The sequence below is a fragment of the Vulpes lagopus genome, chromosome 8 (genome assembly GCF_018345385.1).
Source record: "Vulpes lagopus strain Blue_001 chromosome 8, ASM1834538v1, whole genome shotgun sequence".
Classification (NCBI taxonomy): Eukaryota; Metazoa; Chordata; class Mammalia; order Carnivora; family Canidae; genus Vulpes; species Vulpes lagopus.
Window position 1 is genome coordinate 74,355,725 of NC_054831.1, and position 25,930 is coordinate 74,381,654.

Below are 25,930 nucleotides of genomic sequence, written 5' to 3' on the forward strand. Positions count from 1 at the left end.
GTCACTCCGGGCTTAGTTTGATGTTTCTGGGAACTATTAGAGTATATTACTTAGAAAGGTTAATCTATGTCTCTCTGTCACCCTCCAGTCAAATGTGGTACCTCATTAGCTGTTATTTCTGTAGAAGGGCACTGCTATTGTGTTTAGCAACATTATTGTGAGCAGAAAACCCCTTCTTTGATAACATTTCAGGCCTCCCCTCTCATCACTGCGTCTTTGGGATATAATAAGCAATTCATCCGAGCGGTCGAGCTCCCAAATAAATCTGGAGCAAAGTAAGGCGTCACTAGTTAAAACGGTGACACTGCATCTTGCTTTGTCTCGAATCTTGAAATGTCTTAATGACAAAAAAAAACAAAAACAAAAACAAAAAACAAAAAACCCTGGAAGGCATAAAAGCATTCTGGAAACGAAGACAAACGGGTAGGCTTACTGTACGAGAGGCTTTGTAGGATCCCAGTGCTGCTGGGACAGGCCCCAAGTCCCGCAGAAGACCCCACGAGGATTTGGTGTGACAGCTGGGAGACCACAATCACTCCTGATTAATGAGCCCGAATTAAGAGAAAGGTAATAATTTGCCCTTATTGCTACATGGGAAACATACAGATACCCTTTCTAATCGTGATTTCTCTTTTGATTGTGGAATTGTCTTCCAAAGCCAATGATGGATGCTCCAAGAGTCATCCTTCCAGATGTTACCCAGATGCTAAATTAGACATGCTGCCTAATTGAGCCACGCAACACACACACGGAAATAATAATGCCTGGCCTGGCCATTAAGGAGTGGTTTAATGACCTGGGGAGTTCATTTATATTTCCAGCACTATGGCTCCACATGCCACAGACTTAGCATAACCTCCTGTGTGAAGACAAATGAGTCCAGTTTAAAAAGAAATTGTCCCCCCGACAGTCGGCTCCACCTGTAATGGCCATCTTCGGGCTCTGCTCTCCCTCCGCCTTGGGCATAAGGAGACCCCGGCCTGCCAGGCTCATGGTGGCTCCTTCCCCAACACCAGCCGTTTTCAGACTCCGGTGAAGTGGGGTGAAGTGAGCTCCGTGTGTTGGTGTGTGGATCACGGGTCCCTCCCTCGCTGGCCTTCACCCTGTGTGGGGACACCTGCTTGTGACCTGGCCCTTTGGTGCCAGGAGTCCTGGCCAGGCTGGGAGCTCACCTCCTCCCCGGGGCTCGACCTGGTTCTTGGCCATCCCTGGGACCGTTTACTGGAATCATCTCACCCCCCCGCCCCCGCAGCCACACCCCTGCAGGAAACACCCTTTGGATGGTGCAACCCGCTGGCCTGCGCTGGGGCTTGGGTCACCTGCTGGCCGCCCGCGTGCTGGGTGAGATGAGACGGCTACTGGGTCCGCTTCCCCGGGTCCTCCCCGGGCTGCTGCTCTGGCTTGGACCCTCCATTTGCTGACTTTTCTTCCCTTTGGAATTCTCCATTTAGATCTCATTTCCCTTCAGTTTGTTTTCCTTCTTTTACTCCTCACGATTGCCGTGGCTGCCACCTTGTTGTTCGCTCCCTCAGATTCCTGAAATGGCCCCCTCTCCACTTTGGGCCCTTGCCTTCCAAGCATCTCATACACCACTGCCTTTTTAATCTGCCTAAAACTCTGGTCTAGTAGTTTCTGTCTCTTGCCCAAAAACTTTCCATGATCTGCCAAATTAAATTCCAGCTCCTTGGCCTTCCAAGCGACTCCATGCTTTGACCCCAAATTACCTTTTCAGGCTTGTTTCTCGCGATTGCTCAACATTTGTCTTCAACTCTCCTCAAAGTGGACAACTCCCTCTTACTGGAACCTTATCCATAGGCTCATCCCCAGAAAGGCATGGCAACCCTGCTCCGCCATAGAAAGAGCGTGTTCCCTTTGCCAACGTAACCGCTGTGTGTTTGTCACCTAGGAACACCTACCCATCTTGTGCAATTGCCATTTTGTAGATCATAGAGAGTTGAAAGGTGACAATTTCCTAGGCCGAAACTTTGTATATTGCATAGCAACGAGATTGCATTATGTTCTTGTCAAGCCCCCAAAGTTTAATTCATGTAGGTGCCCTCCTTTGTAAGGTTCAGAGAAGCTTTCCAGTAATTCTTCTGCAATATTTACAAGCTGTGTGAGCTCAATTAAGTGTGAACTGGGTGACACAATGCAAAACCACTCCCTGCACCAACCGTGGGGTCTACGGGTGTTCTGCGTGCAGTGCCGAGCTCCGTTCGCCCGCTCTCTGCGGCTTGAGCGCTGTTAAGATTAGCGATGCTTTATCCAGTAATCTCAGGCTCCCTTTCAACTTCAAGGCGAACTAAAGCCACCACAAGGATACCCTTCTATCAAGCAAATCTTTAAAACCTCGGGTTCAAAACTAACTTGGAAAACTTAAGCCAACTGTATCTTCTCTTGAACCTTCTGACAGGGTACCGGCGTCTCATCAAATCCACAGAAAAGCCCCACTGAATTTCGCATTCTACTGATCCTTCCCTAGCTTAGTGTCAGAGTCCTGAGTTGTTTGAGTTGCTCCGCCAGCCACGTTTATTAATTAGTGTCTAACATTTCCATCTCTGCAAGTTGCAACCTCTCATAAAAAATGCATGGTTTGATTGGCTTAGGAGTGACAACTCCATTTGCATCAGACAAATAAATGCCATACCTCAGTCAGCGGCCTTTCTCCATCAGTTTATTTAGCTACCTCCCTGGCCTTTTGGATTCATACTAAGTGAATGGAAGCAGACAACTGGTGTAATATTCCTCTCTTAATCACGCTTAGGCAAAAATGATTAAGTTTTTTTTTTTTTAAACAAATGAGGCTGGTTTTTAAAGAATTATTCCCTACTAAAAATAGATGGCAAGTTTGAAAAAAAATGCCTTAAGGGCTATTTCGTATTAGCCATGTTTAAAATGCAAATCCATTAAACATCTGAGCAAGACATCTGATATTGTTTTTAGCAACTCTATTTATTCATCTCATCTTCTGCAGTAGGACTAAACTTTGGCTGGTATTTTGCCAAATGAAGATCTCCCCTCCAGTGTTGCTAATTCTTTATGAGTTCGAGTTTAATTCTACTGTCTCATTTTGATTTCTACCTTCTACTCTCATGTGTGAGATCGTTTACCAACTTTGGAAATTACTTGTTGGCAGCGCTCAGGGAAATTATGACGGTTCAATTGTTCTATAAATACCCTCACCCTGGAGCTCAGTCTTCTAAAGATCAGATTCTGGTTTAGGCCTTCAAGTACACGGCACTGTAACCAAAATTCAAATGGCAGGGGAAAGCTCAGAAAGGGGATCCGTTAAGAATATGGGAGACATTTTATATGAAGGAAGCGAGGCAAGAAGCCTTTGTTGACAGCACTTGATCTGCAGTGGCTCATCTATTTTGATGGTTTCTTCTCTGAATGAGGTCTTGGAAAACTTGGGCTGCTTTATTTGTTCTGTGGTGGAAAGAACATCACAATTACAATCACAAGGTCTGGGTTGGAGTCTTGGCTTCGCCAACTCCAAGGACATACGGTCAGGCCACTTGACCTCCTGAAGCCTTGGTGAACTCCTATTTGGAGCAAGGATCATAATGGAAATCTTAATGCATTCCTACGATTGTGAGGATTGAATGAGATTATATAATCAGCTGTAGAGAAACCTAGGATTATAAAGAACTCTTGGGATTTTTTTGATGTTGAGAGAGTGTCAATGAATAAAAGCTATTCCTGAGAGTTTATTCAAGGCACATTTTTTTTTTTAAGGTTTTATTTACTCATGAGAGATGCAGAGACAGACAGGCAGAGACACAGGCAGAGGGAGAAGCAGGCTCCATGCAGGGAGCCCGACGTGGGACTCGACCCGGTTCTCCAGGATCAGGCCCTGAGCTGAAGGCGGTGCTAAACCGCTGAGTCACCCGGGCTGTCCTCAAGGTACATTTGTTGAATAGCATCTATGGTGTGAGGCTGGGCTCTGAGAATGTACTCTCTCCTTGAGGCATTTGGAGCTTAATACAGGAGAGATGGAGAGGTGAACAATGGGGCAGTGGGGGGGATAACATTCAGCAGTGATGCTAAGGGATGAATCACAGTATCTGCTACAGTGGATTACAAGGAAGGAATATTCGGTTCTTTTTTTTTTTTTTTTTTTTGAATATTTGGTTCTACCTTTGTAGAAGTGAAACGACACTTGTGTGGGATCCTGTGGCTGGAGTACAGTGCATGAACAAGAGTGTCACAGAAGCTGGAGAAAAAGTAAGGGACATAGTATGGAGGTCAGATCTCTCCCTTAAGGCTCAGTAGGTGTATCCATTTTTTTCTGCCATAGACACAACACAACCATGTTCACACACTCCTGCAGCGTGCTGGGGGTAATGTGCAACCCCAGTGTCCTAATTCCACCCCATCCTCTCCCTCTCAAGGGAGCAGCTGGAAGATGAATGAGTATGGTCATTACAGGATAACTTTGCAAATCTCTTAATCCCCTCTGTGCTTCTACTAGCTGTGGTGACAACTATAGTCCCACCCGATGAAGAGGCCAGAATTCCAGAGACACTGCCAAGGGAAAACACAGGATTTCCTTGCTGATCAGAAATGGGGTCCGGAGATGGGGCAGCATGGGAAGAGGAGGGGTTGAGGAGGACTTCCGGCTTCTTGCTTCAGGAGGCGTATCCATCCACTTGGATGGGTACTATGTGAAGAGGGCCTGGGTGCTGGTGGGAAGATGACTTTAGTATTGCAACAGCCTGTGGACCAATTGCATGGAACTTTCCAGTAGTAACTACCAGATACTAGGTTTGGGGCTTGGCAGAGACATCTGATTTTCAGATTAAGATGTGGGAGGCAGCAGGGCACAGGAGGCAGAGGCAGAGGGAGCCATGTGGATGAATGATGGAAACTGGAGATTGTGCAGAGAGGGAATGAATGGGTGAAAACAGAACTCTGGGGCATAGTTCTCTCCTTGCCATCCTATGAGAAACAGCACATTTCTGTTTTTGGGGAGAAAGGTAGGTTGTCAGTGACTTCTCTTCGCTGTGTCATGAAGGACCTGGAAGGCTCACGGCTTGAGAAGTCTTTACAGGTTCTCTTTTGCACTCAGCTCTGCTCAGACCTGGTTCTTCACTGTTTCAAGCTTTAGGCCAGATCCAACCCTTTCCCTTCCAATACCTAGCCTAGCCAGCCAGTGTATTCATTCATTATTTAGAATTTTGTTAAAGTCTAAGCTCAGGGCAGCCCGGGTGGCTTAGTGGTTTAGCGCCACCTTCAGCCCAGGGCCTGATCCTGGAGACCCAGGATCAAGTCCCATGTCGGGCTCCCTGCATGGAGCCTGCTTCTCCCTCTGCCTGTGTCTCTGCCTCCCTCTCTCTCTCTGCCTCTCATGAATAAATAAATAAAATCTTAAAAAAAAGTCTAAGCTCAATTCTCATTTTCCCACTAAGGCCTTTTCACGTTACCACGGGAGATACGTAATATCGGAATTATCATAAAACTTGAAGGGCGTTTCATGTTTAGAGAAGAGAGTCAAAGTAAAATGCTTCTGAGCACATCTGAAGACCTCCAACTGCAACATCTGTCCAACCACATGCTGTCAAAGATATTGAAGGTCACGGTCCCTGGGATGCCATTTGGGGACCCAGGCACTGTGTACGGTTGCCTTCGAGAGAGACCTGCCTCACGAGAGGTCCGGGCCTTGTGTGCAAAGTTTTCTCCCATTTGTCTTTTCCCATCCCTGACTATGAGTGGCTAACTCCTGTGAGGCGAGTTACAGAACACGGGTGTGTCCTTTTAAACTGGCAGGACACACTTCAGCTCAGCCAATGTCGTCAAAGCACCTTGAGGAGGCCTTAGCAAACATCGCCACAAAGACCAGAATGTCCTCCCCCTTGCTCGCCCCCTCCCTTTCATGCTAAGGAGATTTCATGGTTAGTCAACTGGGGGTTGAGAGTCTGGAGCTCAAGTTCACTGACGAGCTGGTGTGCTGACCGGGGCTGCTGTGTCCTGCTGCCGAGAGGGGCACCGACTCGCACTTCCTCCCAAGGCCAAGGGTGAGGGGGCTCAGCACGTGTGACTCTGAGGCACGGTGAGGACCGACGGCACAACATGGCTTGCCAATACCCAAAAGTGCAGGGTTAGGAAGGAGAAGCTCCTCGGCAGCTCCAACCAATCAATTCAACTCTCCTGAGAAGCCCAGAGTGGGGAGAGCAAAGTGAGGATGACACACAGCGTGTCATGCACAGGCCTCCCTTGTATTTCAGTGTCTCCCTTACCAAGAGGTAGAGTCTGGTTCCCCTCACGGGTTGGGATGGGCCTGTCTTGGACCGGAAACCGGCAGAGGCAGCACCAGTGCTGGGGCCTGACCTCCAAGGTGACATCAGAAGGCAACGGTGATGCCAATGATGCTTCTGTCCTTGGGGTCAGAAACTCAGCTGAGGGCTCTTCTCACGAGCTGGCTGTTTGGTTGTGATAAGCAAAATAAACACAAGATGTTTGCTGGTCTGACTCTCCCCTTCTGTGTGCCTTGCCTGGGTCCCCTTTTCTGTGTGGGTCTAACACACACCAGCAGGTATGTCACCTTGGAAGCATCCTCCTCTTGGGGTGCACTCATCTCTGGGCCCAGCCCCTCTTGGGCTTCCTTCCCTGCCTGGCTCCTGCTTCTTCTTTCGGCCGCCATTCACGCTTTGACACTGGTCTGATGAGCAACACTGGGACTTAGGCAAATGCTGGCCGTGTTGGTTTGAGTTTTTCGGTGGCAACAAATGACTCTGTGCCTACAGATCGCCACCCAGGATGCCTGCTGTATTTCAAGGGCCTGTGAACCACCCGACATGTGAACCATGTCTCCAGGCCTACAAAAAGGGACGGAACACGGGCACCCACTCCAAGGAAATCCCACAACAACTACCTACAACAGGTGGATTTCCTTTGAGGCCCCCAGATTCACACCCACATATATGGTTATAAAGTGCCTCTTCTCAGAAGCCAGTATGTCCCACCCCTGGCACTAACATGTACCTGAACTGCTTTGTCAGCACAGGTCTCTCATGCTGAGGCCATCGAGAGAGATGGGACAGTGTGCTTTGCTCCCCTGGTGAGGAAGTGCAGGTCCATGGATGACGAGACAGCAAGGACTCCACACGCCTGTGGTTTCTGCAAGGTGGGACCGCGCTGCCAGTGTTAGGGATGAACTCTGTGCGGCAGACAATTGCTCCTCTTGGCTTCCGCATTAAGCTTATTCTGGCCAGAAAACCTGTGCTTAAAATAGCACCACATCCGTTCACCCCCTTATAGATTGGGACACATGACTTCTACGTAAGTCTCACTCCGGTGAGATTTTTTCTTTCCGGCAGGTCTTTGAGAGTTGATGGGATGGAAAACACACAGTCTTCCAGCATGCAAAGATGCTGCTGGTCAACAAAAGACCTCCTCCCATGCCAGTGACCTCTTTGCCTCCTTCCTGACATGTCTCCACATGGTCAGGTCACCCAGAACACTTCGGGGACATTTGCCGGGGTTGGGGGGGAGGAGGGGAGGTGGTGTGATCTCCAGCCACAAAGGAGCTGTGCCCTCTTGTGCAGATGCATCCACACTGCTGCACGAGGTGTGTGTGCACACATGGCAGAGCCGTCTTAGAGTGACTTGTGACACATTCCTGGGACAACAGCCCTGGTGTGGCCTGGTCCTACGAGTGCCTGCGCATCAAGCGTTGTGATGCATGCACAGCACCCAGGATCTAGTGCCCATGCAGGTCCAGGGTGAGGCCCGGGAGTCGGCCTACGTAACACATTCCTTGATGACTACAGCGCTGCTGGCCCACGGAGCCCACTCTGAGGAGCAAGACTACCTGCGCTTGTGGGATCAGCAGCAGGTGGGAGCACTCCCACGCACCCAGATGTGCAGGAGGAGGACACAGGTTAATCACCACCATGCTCCCCCCGGGGCTGATGGTGCTCATTCTCCAACAGTGGTTCTCAAACTCGGCTGGAGGCTGGAATCACATGGAGAGCTTCAGCAACACCAATACCAGGCTCCTCCCCATCCCCCGCCCCCCTGAGATTCTTACTGAATTTACCCGTGGCCCAGGCCCAGGCATCTGTAATTTCAAAAACTCCCTGGTGAGTCTGTTGCACCGCCTGAGTCACTCATCACTGCCCTCGCTGTAGACGCAAGTGGACTTAACCTTAGGGCCACACTTTCCCTTTTCTTCGTCCCTTCGTAAAAGTTCATTGCGTTCACCTGTCAGTTTAGGTGAATGGCCTGGAGGCTCATTCCTACTATCTGAGTCTTCCTCAGAGCGTGGAAGGAGAAAAGGGATCACCGTGTCCCCCTGCCACATATCGTATGGTGCAATGGCAGGGACGGATGGGTCGTCTGGGTCCTGAATTCCCGATTCTCTAAGTGGCGCGTTTGGTATAACCTGGCACAGAAATTGTGTGGGGAACAGGCTCGGGGGCAGGAGACACACCATGCTCTTGCCCTCCACCTCGCCGCCTACCTGTGCCGAGCTTTTGCGTCCTCATGTAACGTGACTGGAGGACAGTACTGTCTCCAGAAAACGCTTTTAGCTTCCATAGCCCATGACCCGTGATGAGATAGGGTCTACTTTCCTCCATGAGCCCTCTCGTCCTCGGCTGACCCAGAGAACCACACTCAAGTAAACAGAAATCTACAGAAATCAGCCCCAGGGGTTCCTAGGTTTGGGCCTCTTGGCTTTCCTTACTGATGAGATTTAGTTTTGGTTAGTGACCTCCAGGGGTTGAACACCTGGGCAACACCAACTCAGGAGTGATTTGGGTAACTCGGTGATTAGGATTCTCTAATTGATGCCCCAGGGGCATCTGTGAGTTTTGGTAGGCGTTGTGATGCTAGTTAATGCCTCCATGAGCTGCAGAAATCTGAGATACGACCTGGCCAAACGTAGGCTGAAGCGCCTCTATTTAAGTGCTCGTTTCCAAATATTAGTGAATCATCATCAGCTATTAGTAATGGATTAGGAATACAGGTGAAGTGAAGCTGAATTAGAGGACACTTGTCTTTCCCATCATCCTTGTATCTAGGTGGAGGTCAGCTAGCAGCCAGCAGGGACATTCACTGATTTGTTAGAGAACTCTCCTCTACTAGTCAAAACTATCTTAACGCTTTTAAGTTTGGAATGACAGACTTCTCGTGGAAAGGGCATCCAGGGGGAGAAAACAAATTATTTAATCACTGTTCTATCATTTGCCTGGTATATTATTATTTTTAAGAGCTCAGGTGTATATAAAGCCCTTGGCTTTATACAGTGCTCAAGGCACAGTAAGCGCTCAGTAAATGGTAGCTATGACTATTATTTTTATTAATATTTTATTAATAAAATTAACTTTTATTAAAAAGTCACTGAAAAATATCAGCCAGGGACGGTTGGGTGGCTCCGTGGTTGAGCATCTGCCTTTGGCCCAGGCCGTGATACCGGGGTCCTGGGATCGAGTCCCACGTCGGGCTCCCTGCAGGGAGCCTGCTTCTCCCTCTGCCTGTGTCTCTGCCTCTCTCTGTGTGTCTCTCATGAATAAATGAATAGGATCTTTAAAAAATACATCAGCCATGTAGACAAAACATCTATAAAACCAAAATTTGCCAAAAACATACTTCTGGAGTTCTAGAACTACTGTTCTGAATTTACCCCCAGCTTACAGTACATATGCAATGACAACAATTAACTTTCTATTTCCTGATCCATGTGACCTGCTGACAGTCGATCCTCAGTACGCTGGACCTCATGTACCACTTAATACAAAACATGTGGCACAGTTTCCCAGTATGTGTTTAAATATATGCTTTTCTGAAGAAATTAAATATAGCATACGCGTGGGCAGGCGCACAAAGCACACAATCCGACCTGCAGTCACCCTGTTTAATTTTCAGGGCGGGGGTAAATTTCTAGGGAACCCATTCTTCATGTTGACTTGGTCCTTCTGGTCCCTATAAAGGACAGATGCACAGATGTGGGGGCCCAGAGAGCCCAGAACACCCGGTCTAACCACACGTGGTGTCACATGGCATCTCGGCTCCCACAACCAGGCCAGCGGCAGGGAGGACACAGGCCCGAGTCTCCACGACACATCCACGTATCTGCATGCATGTCAACAGCAATCACGGCCTGATGACCAGATGGAATTAACCATAGAACTCGCCCTGATGCCTTAGTCAGCACCCAGCCTCTGGTCCTGACTCGCCTCCTGAAAACAAAGGGGGAGAACAGAGCAGGTGGCTGGATGGGCAGAGAGAGAGAAGGACACCAAGCTCTCTGGACTCAAGGGAAAGCGTCCTGCTGACCATCTCCTGGCCCCTGCCTCTGTTGCGGCAGAGGGGGCGGCTGCTGTCCCATGGGGCTGCATACAATCCCATCTGTGGTGCTTGCTTCTTTCTTTTTTTCTTTTTAAGATTTTATTTATTTATTCATGAGAGACACAGAGAGAGAGGCAGAGGCATAGGCAGAGGGAGAAGCAGGCTCCCCCTGGGGAGTGTGATGCGGAACTCGATCCCAGGACCTTGGGATCATGACCTGAGCCAAAGGCAGATGCTCAACCGCTGAGCCACCCAGGTGCCCCTGCTGCTTATTCCTTACTGCCCTCCTCTGAGGTGGAGGGGCTGGTCCCCCGTTTTCAGAAGCAGAGGATTCCAACGCTTTGGTGGCCGTGCAGACTCATGCATCAGTAAAACAGGGGTGCAGGCCCGGCTGTTCTCTAAAGGCAGCGGGTCTCCTTGGGGCAGCAAGGCGGGATGAGGCAGGGAGGCTGAACTACTTGTGTGCCAGCCCTCGTGCACAGCCACGGCCTGCTAGCTGTCCTGCTGCCCCACGCTCTGGGGGGCGACGGGGTTTGTGCCGGACCCTCAGAGATGAGCCCAGCCCCCACTCGGCCCTTCCCCTACGGATGGACACAGAGCCAAGAGATGGAGGGGAGGCCAGCTGGACAGAGCAGGGCATTAGAATGCAGATTGGGGACTGGGACCCAAAGCCTGTGGATGCAGATAAAGGAAAGGACCCTAATAACATGAATGTTAATGAGATGGTGTTGGTAAAGCTACATTCCTCTGAAGAAAGGTGCTGCATTTATAATCATTTTTGCAAAGCAGCTCCTCTTATAGGAGTGACTGCCTTTGATCTGTAGCTCCCTCCTGGAGAGCCCTGTGTGAGGAACCTCATACCCAAGTCACAGCAAACGCCTTGCCGCACCCACCCGTGAGGTCGGTGGTCCCAGCCTGTGCAAGAGAGCGTGGCTTTGCATCGCTGGCAGAGCTGCACAGCTCAGTGCCCGTGCCCAGGTGGCATCAGGACCGGCTCCTGGGGGAGGGAACCAGCTGCCTTCCGGGGAGGCCTACTCAGCGAAGCACCAGGACCCGGATGCTCTGCCCCTTGGGTGAGCTCCCTGGGTGGCACGGCCAGCGTAGTAGTAAAGGAGCTGAGGATTTAGATTCATTTCAGGTCAGCTCCAAAGGGGGCGAACGTGGGCATTCTGAGCTTATCAGTGAAGCAAGGGCACTACCAAGGGAGCATACTTTCTGCTGGAAGTCTCCAGAAATGGAGGGACCTGGAGATCTCGAGCATGCAAGCCTCCACTCCCTGACCAGGGGCGCAAGGCCCCTTGGCCTCAAGGTCAGAGACTCACAGTTACCAGCTGTCTCAACCCTGGAAAGTCACTCTTGAGTTTTGGCTCCTCACCAGCCAATGGGGCCATATGATCCACGCCTTGTGGAGGTGCTGTGACAATTCAAAGGAATACAGTCACAGAGCCTCCACATGGTGCCTGATATGTGGGCAACCAATAAAGAGTCACTTTTGTAGGGATTTTTGTTGTTGTGCTGTGCTGGCCTCCTGAGTCATGCTCCCTACCCCCTAAGATGTGGAGAACATCACGCCGAACCCACTACCACGCCGAACCCACTACCAGGAGACCATGCGATGGGCGAGTTTCAGCACCTGTGGCTTCTAATTCTAGTGCTGTCACTGCTTCACTAGGGGAGGTCAGAGAAGTTAATTTAATCTCCCAGTGCCTCAGTGTCCTCAGTATAACAAGGTGAACGCTATCAATACATCACCTGAAATATTTTTAGAAGGGATAACAAACAACACCATAAAGCCATCTACAAACACAGATGACTCACTTGCCCATGTTAACTGGGGACAGGAATCAAACAGATAAGAGAAATCTACCAATAATCCTGAGGCCTCATTAGGTTAAGCACCCCTACTTGCCAAACCAACGCTATAAGCAAGGAATTCAACTGACTTGTTAGCTTTCATCACCTCCCCTTCCTCTATTCCTTGGTGGAAAAATTATGAGTGGTAAGCTCCCTGTTGGTTCAAAACCAGAGGGGAGTGGGCAGCAGATGTCCAGAGAACCTCAAAGTGGAAAGCCAAGCCCCAAAGGGTCCAGACGAGTCCATATAAAGTACAATTGGCCCTTGATCAATGCGAGGGTTACGGGCACCAACCTTCAATGTAGTCAAAAATCTGTGTATAACTTTCGACTCTCCAAAACCTGAACTCCTAATGAGCCTACTGTTGACCAGAAGCCTCAAGAATCACATAAACAGCCAATTCATCCATATTTTGTATGTTGTATGTATTACATATTGTGTTCTTATGGTCAAGCAAGCTGGAGGGAAAAAAAAGTGCCATTGAGAAAATCGTAAGAGAAAACACACTTTATGGAACTGTTTTTTTTTTTTTTTTTTTTTTTTTGGAACTGTTTTTATATAAAGAAAAAACCACCTGCACGTGGACCCACACAGCTCACACCGGTGTTGTTCAAGGGTCAACTGTCCTCTAAAGTTACTAACCCACCAGGGAAGCAAGTCAAGTCACGTCTACCTGCCTGGCTACCTCTTGAGGTGAACAGGAAGACAGTCAGGTGTCCACACAGACGTTCTTCCTTAAATAGGACATCGCTGTAGACAACACCCGGGAGGAAGGACAGTCCTGCGACATTACAAAGGACTCTAAGAGCCACTGAGCCCGAGCACTTCATTTTGCAGATGAAGGAAGGAAGCGCTTTCCAGAGCTCTTCAGAGCTGCTGGGGGCGGGGCTGGCAGGACAAGGATGCGCTCTGAGTACTGGTGGGAAGTGATGACAGTCAGGAACAATAACGGGTACAAAAGAGAACGTTTGTCACCTTGTCCCTTTTCTGCGATCTCCTGCAGGCAACTGTTTATTGTTGATGCTTTCATCTTGGTGACTTGTGGGCAGTGAGAGCAGTAATGATATGGTCCTGAAATACTGCTTTATTATCAAAACAACTTTAATAGCTTATGTCCCAATACTAATGAGACTTCCAGAGCACCTGTGCATGGGGACGGTCTCCAGCTCAAATGAGGGAAGGGGACACGGAGCTTCTTTCCTCCCAACCTTCCAGAGTGCTTGCCCGGCACTCAGCACACTAGATCTGGCCCAGTTGGAGTCCAAGACTCCCTTTGATCCTGGCCTCGCGCCATGCTCCCCGATTGGGTGGGTGGGAAAGAACCCTGGGGCTCCTGGGAGACCTCTCTCCACACCCACCCCTGTCACATACTTTTTCATGGCCTGGATCTGGAGGCTGAGTACTGGCCAGCCCACGTGTACTGGACACAGTCTCCCGAGCTGTGCCCACCTCACACCTGACACATTCACGGTCTGCCCGGCATGCCGGTGACATATTCAAGGTCATGAATCCTGCTGGCGACTGCGTACTCTGGAGGCAGAACCTGAACTCTTTTCCAACTGTTTTTTTTTTTTTTTAAACAATTCCCTTGGGGCTGTAAGTTCGAGCCCCATGCTGGGTGTAGACCTCACCTAAAACTAAAATCTTAAAAAGAAAAAAAAAAGATTAAAAAAAGAATTTCTCCTTTTGTTTGGCCGTCCTAACTCCTTCCTCTGCAATTCCATCCAGACCTTTAATCAAATTGGTGGATCCTCCCCACAATCTTCTTTTGAAATCTTATCAACCTCTAATGGAACTGGGATCTAGTGGGTGAACGTAGTATCCCCAGGGTAGTCTTGTGGTTGCAAAGGGAAACGAGTACCTCTGAAATCTAACTATTACTTCTTTTTTGCCACTGTGCCATCCTACTGTGCCCTCAGGTGTTACCAAAGAGATGGCAGTCTTGCTCAACAACTTTGGGCAATTTTGCACCCCGGGCCGGGCCCCTGAGCTAGGTCCTTTGCACAGATGCTCTTGTAAGTCCTCACAGCAACAGTCCTGGTAATTAAGTATGTAGTTGAGGGGCTCTGGGTGACTCAGTGGTTGAGCATCTGCCTTTGACTCAGGTCATGATCCCAGGGTCCTGGGATCGAGTCCCGCATCGGGCTCCCTGCAGGGAGCCTGCTTCTCCCTCTGCCAGTGTCTCTGCCTCTCTCGGTGGGCCTCTTATGAATGAATAAATAAAATCTTAAGAAACAAAATTAGCTATGTAGTTGAGATTATGCTGTTTGCAAAACCAAATAAACAAGGCCTTCCACCGAAGTTCTATTCTATTATCAAGGGTGGTGTCGCTGCTCCCTGTTTTAGCCCTGGGCTGGCTGGGCTGCTCGCTTAGTCATTTTCAACTTTTCACCACCAGTGACCCCTCATTCATTAATTTTCTCCCACAGAAAATGTGGGTCCTTGTATGGAACAGGTCCTATTTTAAGAGTGCCTAGTTTTTCATTTTAGTTCATCAAAGCCATACATCGCTATCTGCCAGTCAAAGCAATTGAACTGAATGCCTGCCAGCCTAAGGCAGAAGAAGCCTCTGCTCAAGTGGGCACGTGGTAAAACTTTATGGTGGGGGAAATAGACTATTTCCAATGGCTTTTTGGTGGAGTATTAAAATGTGTGCTTTCCCAGATCCATTGGGATTGGCCTGCAGACTGGGAACCACTGGGCCTGGGGATTTTTGTCCTCCTCTTTCGGTCCCAGGCCTAAACCAGCAGGCTGGCTAGCACCCCTGCTGCACCTGAATCCAACTTGGGGTGCTGCTTCCTGCAGCTTGAGCCCATCTCCTCCCCGCTGGCTTGGCTCCGGGCGGGCAGGTGGACCCCTGAGGTGCTGCTCCCTAGGCACACCCTGACCCTGACGCTCACTCCCCATCCCAGGCCCTTCCAAGGTTATCCTAGAAACAAAAAAGCAAACCCTACATTGTGTTTAGTTTTCATGTCTGCAGAACCCAGCGTTATGCTGAAACAACACAGGCAGCAGGAGAATAGAGGCTTTGGGCAAGTCCTCTAGGCCGCCTGGTTCAGCCCAATTCAGCAGATGCAAATCTGAAGAACGGACGGACACCCAACCCATGTCTCGCTGTACACACTCCACGGCACACACATTCTGTATGTTGGGTTGTTACCCGAGGAGAGTTCACACCTACAGAACCTGTCAAGTAGACACTATGTCTTCTGAGCACATTTCTTCAGGGGCTCAGGAAGCTTTACATACATTATCTCATTCAGCGCCTACTCTTCTGTGAAGGAGGTAGAAGGCAGGGATTATCGCCACTAAATGGCAGCTCTGGAGTACCCTTGCGCGGGCACTGTGCGTCAGCCGTGATCCTGACTCAAAGCAAAAACCAACAAACAGACAAACCAACATAAGAATTATACAGTTCACGAAGCCTACTGTAAGGAAGGTGACTAGGAAGTGATTAACAGTATGTTGGCAGGCCAACTACAAAATGGGATTTTTAAGCTCTCTCTTCCTGGTTTTATTTATTTGGCCAAATTAATACACCGCACATGGATGGCATGTGAGTATCTATGCATCCATCAGCGTGTGTAGGATATAAATTACACCTCGCGCACACACGCTCATAACAGCAAGTCTACGTTCATCTATTTTGGAGCACTTGGAGTACTTGTGGGCACAACTGCCATTTTTTGGGAACAGAACTTGATGCCTCTGGAAATATCTTATGAAACTAACTCATTTGGGCATTAGATGTCCAAGAGCTATTTATGAAGCGCCAAGCATGTACAGGCGTGGTGGGCTCGCTTTGTTTTTGGGTGATTTGGTTATAAATAGCGTGGCTGCTACTGTGTTTCCCTAGCACCCAGAACAGTTCCTGGCAAACAATAAAAATTCGATAAGTACTTGTTGAACAAGTGCATGAACACCCTGTGTGTTCTACATGATACACGATTCTTAGGGCTGAAACTTGCTTGGGTAGCTGTTTTGGCTGTTTCTTCCTATTTTAAATAAATGGCATCTGAGAAGAAACTTTATCTAGCCTGGCCTAGTTAGGCTTGGATTTAAATGAGATGATTTGAGGGAGGGGAGGGCATGGAGTGGGGAGTTTCCATATGACGAGATGGAGTTTGAGGGATTTTATGACAGAAATGATGACGATGATGATGGTAATGATAAAATAATCATCATGGCTCTGAGAACAAAGGCATTAAATACATATTAATAATTAGAAGAGGTGGTTCAAAGAAAATGAGTACCTCAAAATGCATTACAATGGGCAAATTGAATTTGGTCCCAGTGAGAGCCAAGCTGTTCTGCTGAAGGAATATTAAACCCCAGCATTCCGCTCTTAAAGGACACAGGGGGACAATTCTATGGAGAGTTGTGTGGAGGGCCGCCTGGGAGGAAGCGAGCGCCTACCCGCGTAGGTAAATGATCTCTTCCAGGGCAAGCCAAGAAGGGGCTCATTCACTTCATGTGGGTGAACACACTTGTCCCAGGAGGCAGTTTTATTTACAGCCTCTTCCTATCGGATCAGACTCATTTGTTTTTATATCTTCAATCTACGTGCAGTCCTTGCTCACACTGCATGCGTTATTATAAAACACCTTTCCGTAAGCCACCACTAAAATGGAGTGCTCTAAACAAATGTTCTCTTAGGGCAGTAACTCTTTAATATAGACTGCATTTAATAAAACTGGTAGTGATTCTAAAAAAGAAAGGAAGGGGTAAGGCATAGGCAGAGGAAATGTCTGGAAGAAATTCGCAATTAATATTTTACAAGACATTTAGATTCTGATTCCTCCTTGCTGTTAAAATTTAAGAGCTTTTTCAAAACTATATTCTTCCCTGTTATTACATCCTTAATTAAATTAATTTATACAGTGAATGCTCTAATGATACTGCTGTAGATTTTCAATCAGAAAGCCTTACTGCCAGAGACAATATGTGTTAAGACCTTGAAAAAAGAATGATATAAGGGCACAGCACGGTCACTGGTACAGGGATATGTGGCCCTGGACATCTGATTATTGAAAAGATGGTGGTGGCTTTCCTGTGCCTCAATTAAGGTCTTTACTTTATTTATTTTTTTTTAATTAAGCTAACTAGGGTCGGTGAAAACAAAACGAATCTCACAAGTTGCCTTTATAAAGGTTTCCCTCTGGGAAATACAATGGCGGGCGATGACATTTCTATTGACTCATTCTACCAGTTAGGTTGAGTCTTCCTGAACAAAAGAAGGAGCCACCTCTTAGCCCGATCTGCTGTATTGTCAAGGCAAAGGCAACCAAATTCTGTCCAGGAACACGAATGGCTCAGCTATGGAAAAAGCCAGGCTAATAATTTTGTGGCCAACCCAATGGCTCATCAAATAGCCTGGCCTGTGCAGACATACCAAGAGTGTTCTCTTCGGGTGACGGGAGTCCTATTCACTACGCATTTCAAGGTCAGGCATGCGTGCACGCAAGAACTGCTGTAGCGTAGTGCCCGGCACACAGTGTGCACTCAGGAATCATTAGTGTTTTGTCAACCTAACAAGATGCCAGGAATAAGTGAGGCATAGTGCTGCCCCAGATGTGATCTGCTACTTAAGTGTCAAGCCTCCATTTCCAGAGGAGAGCGTGGTCAAATCAGGGAAATGACCTCTAGATGCTCATTCTTTGCTCTGCCCTGTGTTGAGCTGTTGAATTGGCTCCTTTGGTTTCCAATATTGTATTTCTAGGATTTATGGTGAGCATTTCAGACGATGAAAGACCTAGTGTCTTCTCCAGTCACATGGGGTGAAAAATGCATCCTTAATGGCTTTGCACTGCCCTGATCCCTCACCCTATCTCCCGTCCACTATGGAAAGGGTCTCTATGACCCATGCATGGCATGAAGGAAAGGTGCCTTTAAAGAAAATTTCACTCAGTGGAATAAGACAGTGCCACCAGCACTTTTTCCCCTCTGCCATACTGAGTTCTTTGTTTCTCTCAAGATGGAAAGATGGTCCCTAAACATCAACCAAGTTTGGTTGCATGATAAAAGTTCCCTATGATACAAAACATCAGCTGCAAAAGAAAATTAAACAGGGGGGAAAAAAACCCCAGCACTATTTGATCTTGTTTTAAATGGAAAGTTTTGGACACTTTAGAAAAAAAAAAAAAAGCAGCAAGTGCCTTTTTAATGGATTTTATCCGCAGGAAAAATGATTACAACCCAGAAAAGCTTTAAAGTGTCAGCTGCTGATGCGTTTTTCTTTATCCCTTTTATTTTTATTCAGAAAGAAATTGAAGGCATATGGCAAAGTGCATCATTAATTTCTTATTAATTTCATAATATGAAGGCAACCAGTTAAAATAGTAGTGCTACAACTTTAAATTACCGAACTCACTTGGTAGTTAATGAGAGATTTAGCACAGCAGGGCTTCTGTTAAATTAAGTTGTGCCTTCACATCACAGTGGGAAAACAGGTGTATATTGGTTTAGAATTATGGAAATGTTGACTAATTCCAAGGCTTGTAATCAAACAGCACGGCACCCTGTAATATTTTTCCCCCCAAAATATGCATTAATCTTTTATGTCTGGTCCCATTTCTTCCTGTCCACCAAAAGCTCACAGCTAAAAGGAGACCGCCTTTCATGTGTTTCCTATAGCTGTTCAGGGGGACGTTTATCAGATAGGACTATCCATAAATGCAAGATGTGGAACCCTGTCACCATTTACCTAATTTGAAGTGGAAAATGCAGCAACAGTGTGTGCACTGTGTAGGCTGGGAGCCTACAAATCAGACCCGACTTCTCAAAATTTCCCTTTAAGCCACCACAGGTAAAGTTGAACTGGATAAAAAGAAAAGCAAACATAATCCCCAGGCCATCTTTTTCCAACCCCTGAATTCTTGCACTTACTAACGGGTCTCCAAGATCACCATTCCTGACTTCTGCATGCAGAATTTTTAAGAAGAGAAAAACAGAACATACGCAACATTATAAAAACAACAACAACAAAACACCAAACTTAAGATGCTATTTGTTTGCTAGGAAAGGGTCAGAGTAATATGTCCCAAACAGAAGCAGACTTGTCAGCCCCTTGTAGGGTTTTCAATATGGCCCACTCATCATATTGACTCTGGGCTTCTTGAGAGTGTCTTCACCTACAAGGATGACATACTGGGGAGTTGTGTGCAGGTTTTAGTGGAATGGATGAATTCAAATTACCCAACCTTTACATTAATTTAAAACAGAATGTGATTTGGCATTAATAAACCCTACATGCTACATAAATTCATCATCTCAGGAATTTTTTAAAAAAATATACCTGGAAGGGATTTTGTGTGCTGATTACTATAAAGTGTTTCTTTTTAAAAGAAGGAATACCAAGTGGTCTTTGGGTTTGATTAGGAGACTGAGAAGTAAGAAAATTTTTTCCTATTGTTGGTTGAGCTTTGATTGTTTCACTTGGTAATGTGACCTAACACCGCAAGCTTCTAGAATTTACATTGAAAAAATAATCCATTTATAAGGAAAACAAATACTTACATAATACTTAAAAAAAAAGTCATTGAGCAAAAGCACTTAGATGTACTAAAAGCTGCCTTACTAAAACCACCTTAAAATTTAGGGAGAAGTAGTGAAATGGGGAGGGAGATTTCTGCTATCACACACTTGCTTTCCTGAATCTTCTGCTCTTTGATTTGCTCTAAGGAAAAGGGAGAGGCTGCAGTGGTGTGACAGAAAGACCACAGTTCATAATTTATTACTTTTGGAGGGTGAAGGAGCTAATGTTTTGAAATTTTTTTCTTGAGTATCTTGCCACTACAAGAAATTATGAAATTTTCAATGGATTTAAGGTGAATTAAATATCAATAGATCTAAGGTGAATTAAAAATTAAACAAATGCTTTCTTTGGGGGTGATGGGGTATAAAATGCTTATATGTGCATATGTTAACATGAACACACACACACACAACACGGGTGACCGTGTATGTCTATAGCACGAAGAGAGCAAAACGACAGCTAGAATTACACCCTGAAAGCATTAGGGACACTGCATTATCTTCCTTATATTTTGATCGACCCAGGCTTCAGTGAAATTATTATTGCACAGCTTACTACAAATTCTTCACGATAACCAATGCACATCATTAGATTATTAAATGAACTCATGGAAATTTGGGTCAGTGGGGAAAATATGCAAATGGCACAGGACACTTTATACCAGCATGCAGTATATAAAATTGCCACAAACCCCCAGAAATAACGTATTCTGATGCAGCAGTTACATACAATATCAGTTCACTTCTAGCGAATTGTACTAATCATCAAATATTACCAGGAAGGAAATGGAAAAAAAAATTGCGAGTTTTGTATTTTCTGTTCTCTATCAACATGAAGCCACAAATTAGGCATTAAAACATTGACTTTGTTAACCGCCATTGACTGTTGAGAAACCATTAGGAGGCTTAATATTATGGCTGTACAGGGTACATTTTGTCCTTTCAAAAGAAAATCTAAGACTAAATTTCAAAAGGGGCTCCTGGTGAGTAAAAGCTTTTACTTTTCCATCCGCTTTTCTTGTGTGTGTTGGGTTTTTTTCCCCCCCTTTTAAAGTCTTAGCCCACCCAATACTCTTTGGCAGCCGCTGCTGCCCAGTGGGGTCACTCTGATTTTCTAACCAGGGGACATACTATTTGAGAGCTCTGCCCATCAGCATTAATGCCAGTGCTTCTTTAGGGGCTGGCCAGCTGGTGTGGCTGCCCCAGGGGGACAGAGGGGTCAGCACATACTCCTCAAAAGACCAAAGTCATTTTTGCCACTAAGAGCCCATAACTAGAACCTTCAGTTGAAAGGACCATTTTCAAGCAATAAAGTGATTTTGGTACAAAAGTAAACCGACTCACCCCAGGTAAAGTTTTAATATTGTGCAGGGCGTTCTGGGCCTCAAGTGCAGCTTTTCTCGTATAAAATGTTACGAAACAACAACCTACAGAGAGAAATGAAAAGGTTTTAGAAATTTCTGTGAATGCTTTGCTTAGATATAATGGAGACTACGGCGAACAAACAATCTACTTAAAAGGATGCACAATTTAAAAATAATAACGTGCATGAGAACAGTAATAACATTGCAAGCTTTTACCAGTGCCTTTCAACCAGACCGTATTTATTAGCTTTGCCCATGTTGGAGATCAATTTATAACTCTATGCACCAACTACCTGGAACACAGCTCTTCAGGAATTGGGCGGGGTGAGGGGGGGGGACGACGAGGTGGGTGACATGTTAGTGGCACTTGTGTAGCGACTGCATTCAGAGAAGTGTCTAATCACAGTGACAATGGCAAAAACTTTCAGTAACTATAATTTCCTTAAATGATATTCTAGAACATCACATCTTAAAAACACTCTCTAAACTCAATGGTTTAGACCACTGATTATAAGGTTCTGAAAAGGTGGGACACTGCTTTCTTCTTCTTCTTCTTCTTTTTTTTACCTGTACCATAGTATATAACCCAAAGTTCTGTCTATGAGATGCTCAGTATTTCTTGGCCAAATGAAGGATAATTTTAACCAGTTTGGAAATTTAGTTATGGTACAGGTGGGCACACGCCCAAGCAGATGTTCGCACACACGGTCCCATGTCTTATTAGATAACGGCTACAGCGCATCAACCAGCAACTCTTTAATTCCTTATTTCTAAGAGCTGATGGGAGTCCAGGTTGAATGCTCCTACCCCAGGAGAGGCCGGCAAAACCCCTCTTCCCAACCAACTTCCTCCACAAAAGAAAATAGTGTCAAAGCCTTATACCATTACTTCTGCATTCTGAAGGATGGCTGACCCCTTCTTCAGTTTGTAGCTAAAGATACTGGTTGACACAGCTGTTTAAATCCAATGGTGATACCAGCTAATGATCTCTTCATTAACATACATCTTCTCAGCACAGCCAAGCTTGGGAAAACGGGGTGGACAAAATCTTTAGAAATTTAAAGAAGAAAGAGGATGCCTCTGAGTTGAGTTTATAAGTTGTGCTGAGGGAAAAAGAGGGGAGATACACTATGAAGACCATAAATATTTTACCTTGATTGTACTAGGGGATCCTAAAGCACGGAGCCAGAGAGTTGGAGGGGGGACTTTGAGAAGTACTCATATACCAGAGAACACACACCAAATAGCATGAAAAAAATGTGCAGCACTCAGGCATAAGCCTTGGTTCCATTTAGGGGAATTAAGCAAAAAAACCCAGAGGAGGGGAAAAAAATGGCAGAGTTGACAAGAGGGAGTTGGCATCACTAGCTATCAATGGTTGGCTAAGGTATTCTATTTTTCAAAATAAAAACTCATTGAAAAGAGTAGAGATGGGTGCCCTAGTGGCTCAGTCAGTTGAAAGTCTGACTCTTGATTTAGATTCAGGTCATGATATCAGGATTGTGGGATTGAACCCTGCACTGGGCTCTGCACTCAGCTCCAGAGTCTGCTGGAAGATTCTCTCCCTCTCTCCCTGCCCCTCCCCCCATGCAAGTGCTCACATGTGCTCTCTCTCTCTCTCTCTCTCTAAACAAATAAAATCTTTAAAGAGTAGGGGAAATTAAAGTACAATTCCATTCATCCAGAATTCCTAAATACACCTATGATGCTTCCTCATTTAGAAATTTAGAAACTTGTCATATGTTCGATTTTGTTTTAGACTACCGAGATTAAATATACAAAATACACAAAACCTTTACCTTCTGGACAAAGTAGAGCACAATCATTGCTTCTTGGCACTCAAACTACAGGCATTGAAGAATTAGAAACTCCTAAAATATAGGAGTTCATTGACACAATGGAAGAAACTGAGAATCATTAAGTTTCTTGAAAGAATTACAGATGGACAGACTGACCATTTTAATGTATTTTATTTATTTTTGAGAGAGAGAAAGACTGAGAATGAAGAGGGGAGGGACAGATGTGTGTGTGTGTGGGAGAGAGAATGAATGAATCTTAGGCAGGCTCCACACCCAGTGCAGAGCCCAATGTGGGGCTCAATCTCAGGACCCTGAGATCATGACCTAAGCTGAAATCTAGATTCAGACGCCTGACTGAGCCACTCAGATACCCTAAATTGACAATGTTCAGATGAGTTTTTCACTTCAGCTATTTTGAACTCTGTGACCAGAGTCCATTTGGCCTAATGGTAGATTTTTTTACTGAACTGTTCAATTTAATGAGTGACTTCAGCTGCAGTGGCATGATGTGATCCCAAGACTAGCTAGAGGAATTGCTTCAGATCTAGGAATAAGTTTAAATAGGGAAGTCAAGTCCCAGCTTCCAGCAACTCATTGAAATCACTCTACGAAGAAGAAAAAAACACCAACTGTGTTTCACTGGGCTTCCTACAGTAAGAAGAGCAGAGAGAGACGTAACCTCTGCCTCCTGAAAGCTCCTAATGGAATCTCAGTAACTTCTCTCCCTCTCCTGGGCTTATGGTGTTGGCTGCTGGAGAAAGTAGCAGGGTGGGGGCTCCCAACTGCAACCATGATGACCAGAGCTTCTAAACAGAGGCAGAGTCTGGTACTCTCCAGCAGAGAGATTTGGGGAGTGGGATACTTAGAAGAAAGAAGACTTAGGGGTGGAGCGAAGTTACAAGGCATGTGCTTGCCTGGAAAGAAGGCAATGCTGAAGATGAAGAACAAAGGCCAGCATGGCCAGCCTCAGAGCTGAAAACGAAGCCCAGACTGGCCCATGGGAACGGTGGGAGGGCAGGTAGGGGTGCCGAAAAAGGAGAAGTCGAGACAACGATAAGATAAAAGCACCAAGGAGCAAGGATGATGCTACTGAGTGAATCCTGTGTGTGGGGCCAACGGGAAGAGCTCCGGCCAATATGCAATGGTCTCCAGAAGACAGCAAGCGCTCTTGCCTTCAACATCTAGACAAAATCCCTACCACTTCTCACTGCCTGAAATCCACCAGGAAGGTACAGTTCATTTCCTATTTAAGTATTAAGATGCTCCCTCTGGGGATGGAAACATCTAATTGTTCTTAGCTATTTACATCTTACTGTAAATTTGGCTGGAGCGCTTTCCTCTTGAACAAAGTTCTTAGTGAATAGAAGGTGGCGTGTGTGTGTGTGAGTCTGTCTTTAGAGACAGGGCAAGTGAGCAGTGTGGGGTGGAGAGGCAGAGAGGAAAGGAATGAGGAAAGGAGTCTCATGTCCAAAATGGAAGATGGGAAGATACCCCAAATCCCAACCTCCTTCCAGTTTTACCCGGTGTCCACTGTGCCTTTACAATTGATACAGTGAAATCAGAGTTATCTCGACAGACCCTCTTCAAATGGTGCAGAGCTCTCGTGTCCTTTACTTCATACCCATTTAAGACAAAGGCTTTTCAAGATTATGTCCCGATAAGCTCTAGGTGTAGCTGTAATACACAGGAGAATATCCCGGTGGTCCGCTTCCCAACTCTGAACCCAAAAGCTCAGCCCCTCCCTGCTGTGCTTGGCAAACAGACTTTGGAAAAGGTGGGCATGGGCTCCTCACTGTGGCCTAAGGCTTGGATTTTTGCCTCTACTTGTAGCCTCGGTTGGATACCCTCATGCACTGAGCAACCTACACAAACGTGGGGTTTCTGGGGAAGACAACAGGATTGGGAATATCCCCCCAGGACTCTACTTTTGGTTTCATACATTTGGTTCCTGAGTGACTTAGACAGAAATATCTTACTTCCTCTGTACCTCAGTTACTTCAGTTTCATTACCTCTCAATCAGTGAATAAAAACCAGGGCTGCCCGAGATCCTTCTCAAACAACATGGGTAGAGACAGCCGAAGTGTTGCATTTAGAACAAACTGTTAAAACGTCAAAATTATTCTTTACTTTTCTTGGGCTAAAAATAGCTTGCACTTCATTTCAGCGTGCATACTAACTCACTTAACAAAGACAGTGTTTGATTAAGGTTATCTTAAAATTTGCAGTGTAAATACAGAACTACAAATGTAAGTAGCCACCTTACATACAGAAATTTGTGGTTTTCCCCAAAAGAGGCACTGGTCTACATACAACCAGTAATCGATGGACTCTTGTTTCTGAGAGCACCCTCCCACCTAACAACCATGGTCTTTTTTATACATCCATCACCTGATAAGCTCACTTAAAATCTTAGCTTCAGTGACCTACAGAGATGATGTTTCAACAAAAGGAAGGGAGAAATATTATTTGCCCTGATGTGGTCTTTATCATGGCAAAAGGTCAGGGAGCTACTACAGATCCCAGAAAACCCATGAAGGCTTGGCTAAGTTGGGATTCTCTTTCTTGCCTACCCTAACTGGATGCACAGCTGTTAAGGGAACCACCTGTTTCTTAGATTTCCCCACGCCAGCTATAACTTAGGTCTGAAATTTACTGGATTCATTTTTCAGGTCAGCTGCAACACCAGATGGCTCGGCAATACGATTCAGGGGACAGACCTTCCCTCTCCAGCAGGTTCTTTTACAAACATCCTTGTAAGGTGGGTAGTTAAACATCTATAAGGTCCACAGGTGCTCTTTCATGGCCAATGGCTGCAGTAAACACTGGGGAGAGACACCCTCCAGTGTCAGCATCGTCCTGAAATCCCCCTCTCCCAGCTGCCCATGCAACACCTGAAGAAGGTTCTGCTCCATGGAAGTGACCTGGAAGGGGACCCCTGGGGGCTCTGTGAAGGCTAATGCAGTCTGACCAGCCACGTGCTTTGGCAGGTCTCCACCCTCCAATTTCTGCTCCATGCGGCTGAGTTGTGCTCACAGGTTTCTAACTTGTCCATCTCACATGGCCTCACACGCAGGTGCACTGTATGG

General features: G+C 46.4%; 1 protein-coding gene across 8 annotated transcripts in view; it reads right to left on the bottom strand.

The window, feature by feature from the left end:
- CELF2 (CUGBP Elav-like family member 2) overlaps positions 1-25,930 on the bottom strand; it is a 518,459-nt gene that overhangs the window by 91,790 nt on the left and 400,739 nt on the right. For all 8 annotated transcript variants that reach the window (XM_041765402.1, XM_041765403.1, XM_041765408.1 and 5 more), the window contains one exon: positions 21,025-21,107. In XM_041765402.1, the coding sequence (XP_041621336.1) occupies positions 21,025-21,107 (83 nt within the window). The remainder of the gene's footprint in view (positions 1-21,024; positions 21,108-25,930) is intronic.